This window comes from Rhodamnia argentea, chromosome 4 (genome assembly GCF_020921035.1).
Source record: "Rhodamnia argentea isolate NSW1041297 chromosome 4, ASM2092103v1, whole genome shotgun sequence".
NCBI classification, from domain to species: domain Eukaryota; kingdom Viridiplantae; phylum Streptophyta; class Magnoliopsida; order Myrtales; family Myrtaceae; genus Rhodamnia; species Rhodamnia argentea.
In genome coordinates this window covers 16,094,480-16,106,650 of record NC_063153.1, presented here as the reverse complement: position 1 = coordinate 16,106,650, position 12,171 = coordinate 16,094,480, and the positions used below count along the sequence as shown (strand labels likewise).

At 40.4% G+C, this 12,171-nt stretch overlaps 2 protein-coding genes across 2 annotated transcripts; both read right to left on the bottom strand.

The window, feature by feature from the left end:
* Positions 1-231: 231 nt before the first annotated feature.
* Positions 232-3,363, bottom strand: LOC115757122. The gene is made up of 4 exons (XM_030697227.2): positions 2,526-3,363; positions 1,148-1,312; positions 975-1,026; positions 232-889 (listed from the first exon to the last, which is right to left on the bottom strand). Exons 1-4 carry the CDS (start codon positions 2,783-2,785, stop codon positions 800-802), a joined length of 567 nt encoding a protein of 188 aa, XP_030553087.1. The 5' UTR covers positions 2,786-3,363; the 3' UTR covers positions 232-799.
* Positions 3,364-6,162: 2,799 nt separating this feature from the next.
* On the bottom strand, positions 6,163-11,658 carry LOC115757114 (mediator of RNA polymerase II transcription subunit 17). The gene is made up of 8 exons (XM_030697218.2): positions 11,003-11,658; positions 10,307-10,502; positions 9,964-10,077; positions 9,437-9,522; positions 8,464-8,839; positions 7,925-8,380; positions 7,531-7,839; positions 6,163-6,660 (listed from the first exon to the last, which is right to left on the bottom strand). The coding sequence occupies exons 1-8, from the start codon at positions 11,089-11,091 to the stop codon at positions 6,334-6,336; spliced, it is 1,953 nt and encodes a 650-aa protein (XP_030553078.2). The 5' UTR covers positions 11,092-11,658; the 3' UTR covers positions 6,163-6,333.
* Positions 11,659-12,171: the final 513 nt, after the last annotated feature.

The following is a 12,171-nucleotide window of genomic DNA, read 5'->3' as shown; positions in this document are numbered from 1 at the left end:
TGCAAGAAACTCAAGCTTCCATAACATTAACCGGGCACGGTTTAGCAGGTGATGGTATCACTTCTATTGCAACTGAGGCTAGAGTCGAGACATTCCTGCATGTTGGTCGACCCATCTCAAGCATCCGGAAGATGAACTGCAATTACTACTTCTGAAAACATCATCTGGTGTTTTGCCCAGTTTTTCGATTTCCTCCCCTTCAGATCAGCAGCTACCAAAAATGAGAGAAAATGAAAGAATCAAATTCGTAATCTCGTGATTCTCAAAATGACATGAGTTCTGTAGATATCTGATTCAACTGCTACTGCTGTTGATTCACTGTTTCATCCGAATACTAATAACTTCAGCAAGTCATTAACCTGGCTGCTGCTGCTGCTGCTCTCATGCCAGGGAAAACAGAGAGATTACTAAATTGTCAGCAGAGAAATGTCTTCACACATCCTGGCCCAGGAAGGCCATATCAGATGGCAAAATGCAGTAACAGATCAATCAAAGAACTGCAAGCAAGAATATGTGCCGAAATGATCCCCGCTGGTGTCACAACTGCACCAAAAGAATTTCCTATAACGATGTCTTCGGATGGGTAAATACAAGAAAGTGATGGGGTGCCAAAGGCGGTGTATCAGGACTAGCTGAGGAATGGCTCGATATGATTGAAGTGAGAACCAGCTTTCATCTCCTGGACCTCTTGGACAAAATGTGGCATTCGAATGCATCAAACAAGGAGAAACGGTTCAAGCAATAGCAAAATGCCCTCCCAATACAAATTTAAGTTAGTATCTTCATCCAATCAAGTTGTCTAATCTGTTCGGAATGCGCCATTTTGTCGTCTGAACATCCCAATCATGAGATTCGGCAATACAACCATGCAAGCCATAAAAAGGGTAAACTGCAGCAAAATAATCAAGGATGAGACATTTTCTCACACAATTAACATCTATCGCCAGCAAACACAGTCCACGAAATTACTGTACCAGAAGAGGAAGGGTCAAAATACTCCAAATAGGCCATAAAGCAAAAGTCAGCCTGCAAGCGAAAAGGGAGGAGATCAAAGCAGTATATATATCCCAACAAGCCCACATACATTAAAATATTCCAAGACCATAACCAAAATTGAAGGAGAAAGAAGAGTGATTATCACTCTTACATGCAAAATGCGACAAGCCCAAGTAGAGTGACATAAGGCAATGCTGCTATGCCAGCTAGCTCCCACTTTTCATCAAATCTCTTGATTCTCCACGCCATCACGCTTGTATAAATGAAAATGAGTAAATTCAAACCAACAGCGAACATCCCGAGGTACAAAGGCACTCTGCAGGATAGATAAAATGCTGTTAATAGTAACAAAAGGCAAGTGTGCAGCCTCTGGGCATATACAGGCAGGCAGTTGAAATAGTAATGCATTCTAGAGAAAATGGTCACTGAATGACTATGTTAGTTAAAACTAATCAGATAAATCCATGCAAGGGTGTCTAAGGCCACACTTAAGTTACATAGTCACAGAGAACGGCTCTTGGGAGTAGTCCAGTCAGAAGATAGCAAGATTTGTTAGAGACACCAAGCAGGCTTGATGCTTGTTTATGGATGTTGCACACTTAGTCTTCACACGCAAAATGGAAAACTCAATCTTCTCAAAGGTGGTAGCTCAGATTTATACGCCAACAGGGATTATTTTGAAGTTGGCAAGTGCTTACTGCTCAAAGAAACTTCCTTACATGCAGCAATGGACTCTTTCAGACAGACACAAACATCATTTCAAGATGTGAAAGGCGAACCTTCTAAAGAATGAAAATACCACATGCTGAAGTTCAGTTTGATATTATAGGCATAGAGACATGGACAGATGAAATTATACAATATGAAGCTAGCAGAATGAAATCTCTCTTCATTTTCCGGGAAATCATATCCACATGATATTACAAATCAAGTGAGATGAAAAGCAATTCCAAAATCAACTCAACTTCCTATCATCTTTAACTCATTCTGATAATGTAAAAGAGTCATACACACAAAAGTGTCATAAACTTCGAGGTGAACATGTTCACACTTCTCTACCTGTCCAAATTTCACTTTAAAACTAATTGGCCCTCTTGTTTGTGACAAGAAGACTTCGATTACCATGAGCCCAGGCAATTTAGCATTCAAGAGCCTAAGGCTTCCTGAAACAAGAAATGAGGAGAAAGATGGCTACATTATGAAACAGAGTGTAGCATGCAAAAACATTCCAAGGCAACATAGAAGCAACTGCTGGAACATTTCCTGCAAATTTTGCGGACCACTGAACATTGCAACTAATTCTTCCAATAACGGAAAATTGAATGAATTGGCCATTATTCACGCTCACTTTCTCAGCTACCGAAAGAAACACATCTGGATCCTTCGGCATTGAACAATTCATGATCACTTTTCGCCAACTATCGAACAGCAACATCCACCACACTCTAGCTATACATGCCAATACCACAACCCATGGCCTCGAACACAATGAACTCTTAAAAACAAAAAACAAAAAACAGCATATATACCTTCTGATTCTGCCGTCATGCCACAAGAGATAAATGAGATTGGAATGCCAATCCCCAAAGTGCACAAATAACAACGCCAAAGCGATCCAAAGGACGTTTGCAACAACCTCGACCCACCTCCGGCTTCGCGGAACCGGAGGCGATACGGGCGTTGCCATCCTCGAGCAGGCATCGTCCTCGAGGTCATCACCCCCGGAGGAGTAGCCTTGGCTATGCCTCTGCCTCACGAATCCACCACCAACTGGTGTCCCACCAGACATTTCATGGACAGCCAAAACAAAAAAGAAAAAGAACCAATCTCTCCCACAAAATCAACAACCACAGAGCACCCACTAAAAATCCTCCAGAAACATACACGAAATCCTCCTTCACATGTCGCCTCACGATCACAAACGAGCTTCAAAACTCCGCGCACGCCTCCAAAAGACTGAATTCTTTAAACAAGCCCATCGATTTCGATCGCCCGCGAACGCATCCCACGTTCCAGGAGCGAGAGGAAATGAAATCCCGGGCACGATTACACCAAAGGCGCCCAGTAAAGGCAGTGACCCAAGAACAAGAACCAAAAAGGAAGAAGATCAATCGATGAATCAATCGAACCCCGCTCCAAAATCCTCGATTTTTACACAGAATTCAGCGGTCGATGCTCCCTCGGGTGGAAATTTGACTTGGGCCGTGCCTTCCCGTTCGAGTGATCGAACGACGAGCGAGAGAGAGAGAGAGAGAGAGAGAGTTCTTGAGGGAGAGGCAAAGGATCCGAATAGAGTGGTGACGTTGATGACGAAGAGTTTCTTCGAGTGTGACGACGTCATTCGTTTCTTGTTGCTCTGCTTCCGAGTTTGAAATTAGAAGCAGAAAACTCCGCTACTTAAACTAAATATTTTTTTCTTATCCAACCAAAAAAAAAGATTAAATATTTTTTTTATTTATGACGTCGTCGTGTCAATCTGTCGTTTTATTTAACGTTATCTGTTGGTGATCATATGAAAGATTATCGCTGGTGAACAAATATTTTATATTTTCTGTTGGAGATGGATCCGATTATGGGATAATAGATTTTTTTTTTTTGGAAAAATTCTAAAAAAGGCTTGAAAAGCGCTCATTTTTTTAAATAATAGACTTAAATGAAAATTATTTTAAATAAGATCTTAAAGTGGCTATGTCAGTCCGAAAAAATGTATAACATTCAAGCTGGTCAAGGATATTTTCATCTTTGACCCAAAAAAAGAAAGTATTTTCATATGTTACTTTTTTTTTTACTTTTTTCTTATTTTTTTCTTATTTTTTGTTTCTTTTCTTTTCTTTACGCGCATTGTAGCTAGGTAAGGGCTGCCATCGCCTGATTTGACAAGGGTCCCCTCGCCCAATTTGGCGAGGGCCGCCCTCTTCAGCAACTAGCGACCCTCGCTGAATGCAACAAATAAAAAAAAAGAAATGAGAAAAAACAAAAGAAATAAAAGGAAAAAATAAAGAATAACTTAGAATTAAATTATTTTTGAATGAAAACACCCTTGACAAACCATAATATTTAGCCGGCCGGCATCATACACTTGTTCAAAACTATTATAGCCACTTTAGGCCCTTATTTAAGATTAATATGGCCACTTCAAATCCTTATTTGAAGAAAGTAATAGCAATTCAAGTTTTTATTTGAAATTTCTCTAGATTTTTTATGGTTACGAAAAATAAATGACAAGAAATGTTGACACTTTTCACTTTACTAATAGTATATCTTTTTTTTTTTTTTGTCAAATAGTATATCTGTTTAAGAAAGTGCAAAATGCGTAAAAGAGGCACAAAAACACAAATATGGTACATAGGGATTAACCCATATATTGTGGGAACAAATATCGCAAATGCATTAAAAAAATATCTAGCAATATTCACAAAAATGGAAGTGATAATAGAATTTAATTGCAATCACGAAATATCTTCCATTCGACAATAACACCACGATGGACAAGTCCGGTTTACATCAACCACAACATCGATAGATATCTCAAATATCATCATGGCTGTATTAATATCAACATGATTTTTTTTTTTTGTTAAAAAATACTAAGACGAAATTTTTGTCTTTTGGTCGAATTGATACGGCCATTATTGTCCACCACGAAAGAAAGCCGACATGGGGACGGGAATGTTTTAAACAATATTCAAAACCCCGACTTGTTTTGATAAAAAGAATTAACGTTTGGTGGAGGGCGTTGTGGCGGCTGCTTAACGTGCACATTCAATAGTGGATCGCCGCCTTGGCAAAGCACGCTTGCTCCATGCTTTGACGCTCCAAGCTTTGACCCCAACAAGTTAGGCAAAAGCCTGTTCAAATAAATTTGATTCTCATTCACTAAACTTAGGCACGGTCCCCCTCCCCAACACCACTTTTCTGCAAGTCGCGTGCCATCGGGAGCTACTAAAGTCCAGTCAAATTGGAACATGCGTTAGAGCGTTGAAGCGACGACTATTCTCGATTTCGTACCCATCGACGATTTTTTTGTTTGCTGAAAATCGGTTTACGTTGGGGGTTGGGGGGCTAGAGATTGTCAGTTGGGAGCGCGGCGATGACCGACTTGGAATTGGCAACACGTCACTATCGAATGTCGAGAGCCGATCCTCGACTCCGGCTTCGCTTATTATGGCTCGAGCTCAACTCAAGTAGACTTCATTCAATTGCGATATCTGAGCCTGATTTTCACCAGTACCATGTAGTTTTTGAAGCGAACACAATACAAAGGTGTATTATTACTTGTTAACATCAAAATGGCGAAACGCTGATAGGAATTCGATCGCACGATTAGGCTCGCGAGTTACCTGAGTAAAGCAATTTCAATCTAAAAGCTCGACTCGGTTCAATACTCAAGAGCAAAACCAAAGGTCGACTCACCCGCTTCAGCCTTACCTCTTAGGCCGTAGCAAGTCAGCATTGGCTTGTACTTCAATGTTCAGAACTCTGGCTTCCTTTGAACTGTACTGCCTTTTGAGAGCGGCAAAGGAAAGGTGACTTTTGCAAAGGCAACTGGATAATCTATTAAAATGGGACGAAGGCAAGAAGGCTTTACCTTGTCACGCACGACTCCAGAGTCAAATACCCATTTTTGCAAGCAACCATATCACAATGATTGAAGTTCTCTTCTCCAAGTTGAAGACATTCTGTCCCATCTCTCAAAACCAAATGAAGAAAACAAAGGTCATAATCTGTCAATTCGCACGCTACAATGTCTGATGGTGATGGCACAACCAGGTAACATGCGTCAACTTCCTCAATTCATTCATCCACACCTACAGCCAAAAACCAGTGCTGGATACACGATAACTTGTACAATAGAGTTGTCCCAAAGGCCAAAAGCAAGAACTACTCCCTATTTCCCATAATGAGTTCACATGTAAATCAGCAAAGAACCTCTTATCTCGTTACTGAGCCAGAGAATCATCATCTTCGTAGGAATTCTTGGATTTTCCATCCTTGTCTTATGCAAGTTGTCACAGAAGGATGGTCTGGCAGGGAACTTTTCTACTTCGTCAGGAATCTAATTCCTGATCCCAAATCTTCCACGTACATTTTTTTTTTTTGTCAGACTTCCACCTATATCGAGCAGGACAAACATTTGGACGAGCCCCCTGATACTTCCGCACAAGCTGCGAAAGAGCCACCAGCTGCTTTATACATTATGCATGAACTGCCTCCGAGCATTAGCATATGCTATAAGTTAGTTAGAGCGTATAACACAGCCCCTCTGCTACTTGTGAGGACTTAAAAAAAAACATGTAACGAGGAGCTTCAGTTAAGTTAGCTGGTGGACATGCACAGTCAATGGTTTGCACCGCCATTGCACAAGGTAACCAAGTCCATGAGGGTTGAATACAACGCGTCTAGTGATAAATGACCCAAGAACTTCCTATATTCATTGGCATTATCGGAGTACTCCATCTGAAGTTTCCGCTCATCTGAGAAACCATCATCCATGACAAGCCACCACGATATGCATCCATAGGTATCTTCCGGGTCCACTTGAGCCAAAAGACTGAGCATCTCCCCCTGTTCCAGCTCAAAAGATAGGCACAAAAAGTCTCTTGTTGCCTTTATTCCAACCATAAGAGCCTCCTCATGAAGCCATCGAATAACTTGGCTCGCAACCTGTCACAGAAGTTTTAAGGCAAGCTCAGTACAAAACTGATTTATATTAATCATATGACCAAAATCAAGTGAAGAATAATGCAGATGAATAGGAAAAGACCAGAAGCTTTAACTCCTAACTATTTGAAACATGACAGAAATATATGATAATACGTCCATGAATGCCCTACACTGATGTTGACAGGAAAATCTATGTATTCGACACTGATGTGCCAGAGATAGATAAATAATTATGCCAAAGCTGATAAAGGACTAACAGTTGTTATATTTAAAAAAAAAAAAACCTGCTTTTTTCCTGAAAATTTTCCAAATTTCATATTGTCATTTCATTCATGAATGAAAACCAACTTGCAAATGTGTTTGACAAGTGATATTATTTTCAGAATTAAAGCTACAAACTGAAAATATTAATTTGGTGTGTTTAGGGTCTTCATTTCAAATGCAAACATTGAGGATTCTAACAGTGGTATTCAGAATGCCCGATGGAATACAATATGTATACACAATTTTCTCTCCCCCTAAAAAAAAAAAAAATTTTGAGCCCACTAAAACTCCAAATACAACCTGAAACCAAATGAGTCCTTATGCTTCCCATTGACAATTTTTCATGAAATGATCTCAGGACTTCAGTAATATGCTATAAAATAAAGGAAAACCTCTGAATATAACTTGAGATTACGAGATTGTTATCCAGTTCACAAGGCTTACTACTTGAACTGGAAACAAAAATGATGTCGTTCATGCACTAAAGTGTCAAATAAAGCAAACAACCACAAAAGATAACGGCATCATCAATCAAATTTTATTCTCCCTAAATTATTGTATATATGGTACCAAATCTTGACATGATCAACAGATGTAATCACTCACCTGCTGCAAAATAATCACTGGAAGATCTGCTAAGTCACAATCGTATCTGTTTATAGAAGAAATGTCCTCAGCAGTCCCTTTGAACAGGCCAACAACATTGGGAGCACCTTCTCCTTCTACTTTTATGCAATCATCAGTCACCACTATTTTGGTCCTAAACTGAGTTTTAATGTGTTTTGGCTGATTAATATCCTTTCGGCAGCCTGCGTGAAGAATTGACTCAGGAACCTTCATATAAAGTGTCCATGAAGATGTCCGAGAATGCCAAGAAGGTTGAGACATCAAGTTAAGATATGGGACCCGAGAAACCTGCGCAAATAATCAAATGAAGTTCGAGTAAATGTTTTGCAGTGGATTAAAGCAGCAAATTACCCAGAAGATACTGAAAACGAACCACATGCTCCAGCTCCATCAGAACCCTGTTAGAGAAAATCCTGTGGGCCAGAGACATGCAGAAATGACCAAGAAGACCAGAACCATCCTTCGCTGATTGACCAGACACTCTAGGAACAGCAGAAATTGGTTTATCTTTTGATCTCACAAAGACATGATCATGGAAAATCTGTTGAAGATAAATCTCATAACTGGCATGATTAGGAGTCTTCTTTTTTACAAGGCAGCCAACTTTTTCAGCTGACCTAATTCCCTCAAGAGAATCCAAGGATAAAGGTGCTGTTTCTATCTTCTGCGTCCCTCCAGTTTCAACAGATTGATCTTCTGTGGTTGGCACAAGTGATATGCATATCGATGTTCCTTGACCTAAGCTGAGCTGTAAATAATTTTCTTCTATTCCTGTCACGTTGACTCCCAAAGATGGATTATATGCTTCACGATTGACTAAATCAAACACCTGTTAAAACGAGAGGCAACATCTGTAAAAGACGACCTACAATCTTGTGCTCTTCTCTTTTGGGTAAAAGCAGTTGAATCTACCTGTTCGTCAAATATTGCCCGGTGAAAATTACGAAGGGTGGAGTGTGTTTTCTTGACACTTTCATCATCACCCATGGGTTCATCACCATCTTCCCTTTCAAGATGCTCAGTTTGGGCTTCACTGGAACCCCTTGAGCTTTTACTCGATTGGGCACCAATAAAATCAAAACACAGAGTGTGACAGGATTTTGGAGGTACATTTATGGCCAACATACCGGCTGAGTCATGATCAACACGTAAAGGAGAGAGAGAGGATGGGCGAATAACAGTCGTTGGATCAGTAATTGAATTGTCAAACAAATCGATGGTGAAGCTTTCACCACCAGGAGCAGAAGCCGCCACGCGCTGCCTTTTAACTTTCCAGTTTTGCTGCAATCTATCAGTTGATGAACGGTCATAAGAAATTCAAAGCAATTGGAGCAAAATCTATTGGATGCAAGATTATATAACAAGTTTCAGAAGATAGAAAGACAAGAGAATGTGTCAATTTCAAGTGACATTTTTTCTTCCCTTCAGTTACGTACAAACCAATAAACCATACTGCTGTTAATTAATTACCAAACTGTCAACCAACTCTATTAAACATGAAATATGACATTCAAAAGAAATTTAAAAACAGATGACTCCCATTATTTACCCTTACTAGTTATGGAACTATTGATTAACTTTTTTAAAAAGAAATACACATATAAGAAATAAATATAAAAATATAAAGTGACTGACACACCTTATATATGTGTTGGTAAATATATCATTATTGTTGGACATGGAACAAAGAGTTCCAATCATTCTTAGGAAAGACACATTGTAGACTGAAGGTTTTGCGCTTGTGCAATTTTTGAAATGTTATATTTTGGCTATAGCAGATTGTTTCCCTGCAACTTAAGTATGGTGTAAATATAAATATTAGCTACAATACTTCCTTCCAAAACAAGAAGAAAAAATATAGCTACTGAGAGCCTGAGAGGCACACCTGATGAGTGCCCCGTAGAATCTAGCCTCTTTAGCAACCTGTTGCTCCAAAGCTTTGGCAGACTGCTTGAAATATTTACCAAGATGCTGCATTTGAGAAATAGATTAACAGTATTATCAAGGTTGTTAGGACCAGGGATCCTAGGTAGAAGAGTTCGGAGATCTTCAAGGATTGGATCGAGGATCGTAAGATCCTAAGAATTTATCAAATTAATGCCTAAAGTTTGAACTTCGAACATTGTTTTGGTCAATTATATGCATATCAACAATTTAGGAAGAGGTCATAGGCTATAAACTTGCATTCCCGCTATTAAACTTCAACTTAATCTTAGCAAACAGTTAAAAAATGTCATTTTAAAAAAAACAGTGAATTAAATACTAGTAATTCATTGAACATCCATTAAAAAATGATAATATAAAGTTTCTGGCATTTTCTACTCGATGGACAGTTGGAATATCTACGAAAATCAATAGAGCTAAGGACACAGTCAACATTTCTAGCAAATACTCTTCAGGTAGGAAAGGTACCCGGTAGCACTGTAGCTTGGTTGCTGCAGATACAGCTAGGTCAGACAAAACTTCAGTTGGCAATGGCTTTGGCCTGGTGATGCTAGCAACTGTGACAGCATCATTCGCTTCGACCTGCATAACATGATAAGAGGAAATACAGCAGAAATGCCTTCTCTAATGAGTCCCAACAGCAAAGTTGTCTTCATTATAAAATGCCAGTGTAAGAAAACAGTCCAAGCACAAATGAGCTTGTGTATTCGCCTCGAACTCCATGATCACCATCTTAAGTACAGAGACAACATTACAGAAACAACATAAAACTAGTGGAGTTCAACCGATGATGTCGAATTAAGCAACTCACGGTGTTGATTAGATCAATGATGACAGAAAGCTCTTGTTGAGCCAACTGCAAATTCTCAACCATGCTCTGCCATTGCCACGGAGTTGAGCTCTCCTTCGTACTCTTCTTCTGCTTTTTATTGTCATCCTTCTCCAAGGCCCACGCAAAATCAATCCGCCGAATCAGGGAGAGCTTCTTTTCATCATAACTGACATCACTGAGTGACCAAAGAAGCATGAAGAATAACTAACTCTTGAGACAAATTGCAATCCATGCGCTTGCACAAAGCTAAGTCATTTTTCACGTTATTTATCTTTAAATATGTCACCAATGACCCACTAAATTCTATCTAGATGAAGATTCATTTTCTTAACCACCTGTGACTAATGGAGCTAAATCACAGTAAATCCCACACGTACTTGCAAAATCTACTCAAACCAAAACTCCAGCATTGGGTGGTTTCCACTGATTCGGGTTAATGAGAGAAAACAACACCCAAAGAGTTTGAAAATCGCAATTTTGCGCCATTTAGAACCAGCATTATGGATACTTCCCTCCTTATCAGCTTAAACACATTATATTAAAAAACCACGTTCGATTGACAGATTGAAATTGAGATGTGAACGAACTTCAACTCAGCATCACTTCAACCCACCACGAAATTTCAAATCTTTGCGTATTCAGCTAAGGCTCGGAGCAGGGAAAGAGGAAGCGTACGTGGGGAATCGTTCGACGCCGCTCTCTTCAATGAATTCCAAGCGCTTCACGGGCAGCTTATCGAGAGACACCTCCAGTTTTCCGTCCATCCTCTTCCTCTGCAGAGGGAATTCTCCCGGAAAATTTCTCAGAGAGCGAAAGAGAATATTTGGAGCCCTAGGTCGAGTGCTGCCACTTTTGTTTCTTTCTGGCGTTTAGGAGTCATCGGTCGGTTCCCACGGAGGAACCGGTAACCAGATCGAACAGGATCGGTTCCGAGTTTGTGGAAGCCAGAACCGACCCTGTGCATCCGATAATCGGACCGACCGGTCCCGCTCCGGTTCTCGGATGGTCACAGAAACCCGCCGGTATTCCTATCAAATTCACAATTAAAGGACTGCTACCCAAGCTTCAGCCCAAAGTCAAGCACCAACCTTTCGAATCAGGAAAGTGGTTACCTCTAGATCGCAGCTGGACGGAAGTTCAACGTCGACGCTTCGTGGTCGGAGGAAAAAATCTGAAGCTTCGATCGCCAGCGTCTGTAGAGGAAGCAATGGAGCTCTCTGGTCGGTGGTTTCGCCTTGACGATCCGAGCAGATTCCGCAACAATGGCGGGAACCCTAACGTTGCGCGAGGGCTCGAAACGACCGTGGGAAGCTGGGAGAGAGAGAAGAAGACAGTACACTGGTACCCAGAAACGCTATGGTAATTTTTTTTAAAAATTTTTTTAGAAACAAAAAACTTTAGCAAAATAATAAATTTCTTTGATTGCATGTTTACCGCGGAGGGCCTTCTAAAAGTGGACCAAAGCCCATGGCCCATAGGAAACGGGCTTGAAGATCGCAGTACAATTTGGGCCCAACTTAAGGAGGCCCAGGACATTTTTGCCCCTCGTGAAGCAAACCATTGGGCAAACTGGATCGCAAAGGCCCATAAAATCGGGTCTCTCCCCTTTAATTGGCTATCTAGGCCCACCCAACCCCTTGGGGATCTATTTTGTTTTGATGCCAGTAGTGCTACGTTTTCAAAGACCGTTAGTTAATGAAAGTTTGATTATTTTGATCCTAAAAAAAAGGGTCCAAAGGTAAGCAAAACATATATCAGAAATAGTAATTCAGTAACGAGTTGAGTTTTCACGACCATGGCAGAATGAGTCGACGAAGGAGGCGATCGGAGGCCAAATGAGGAGG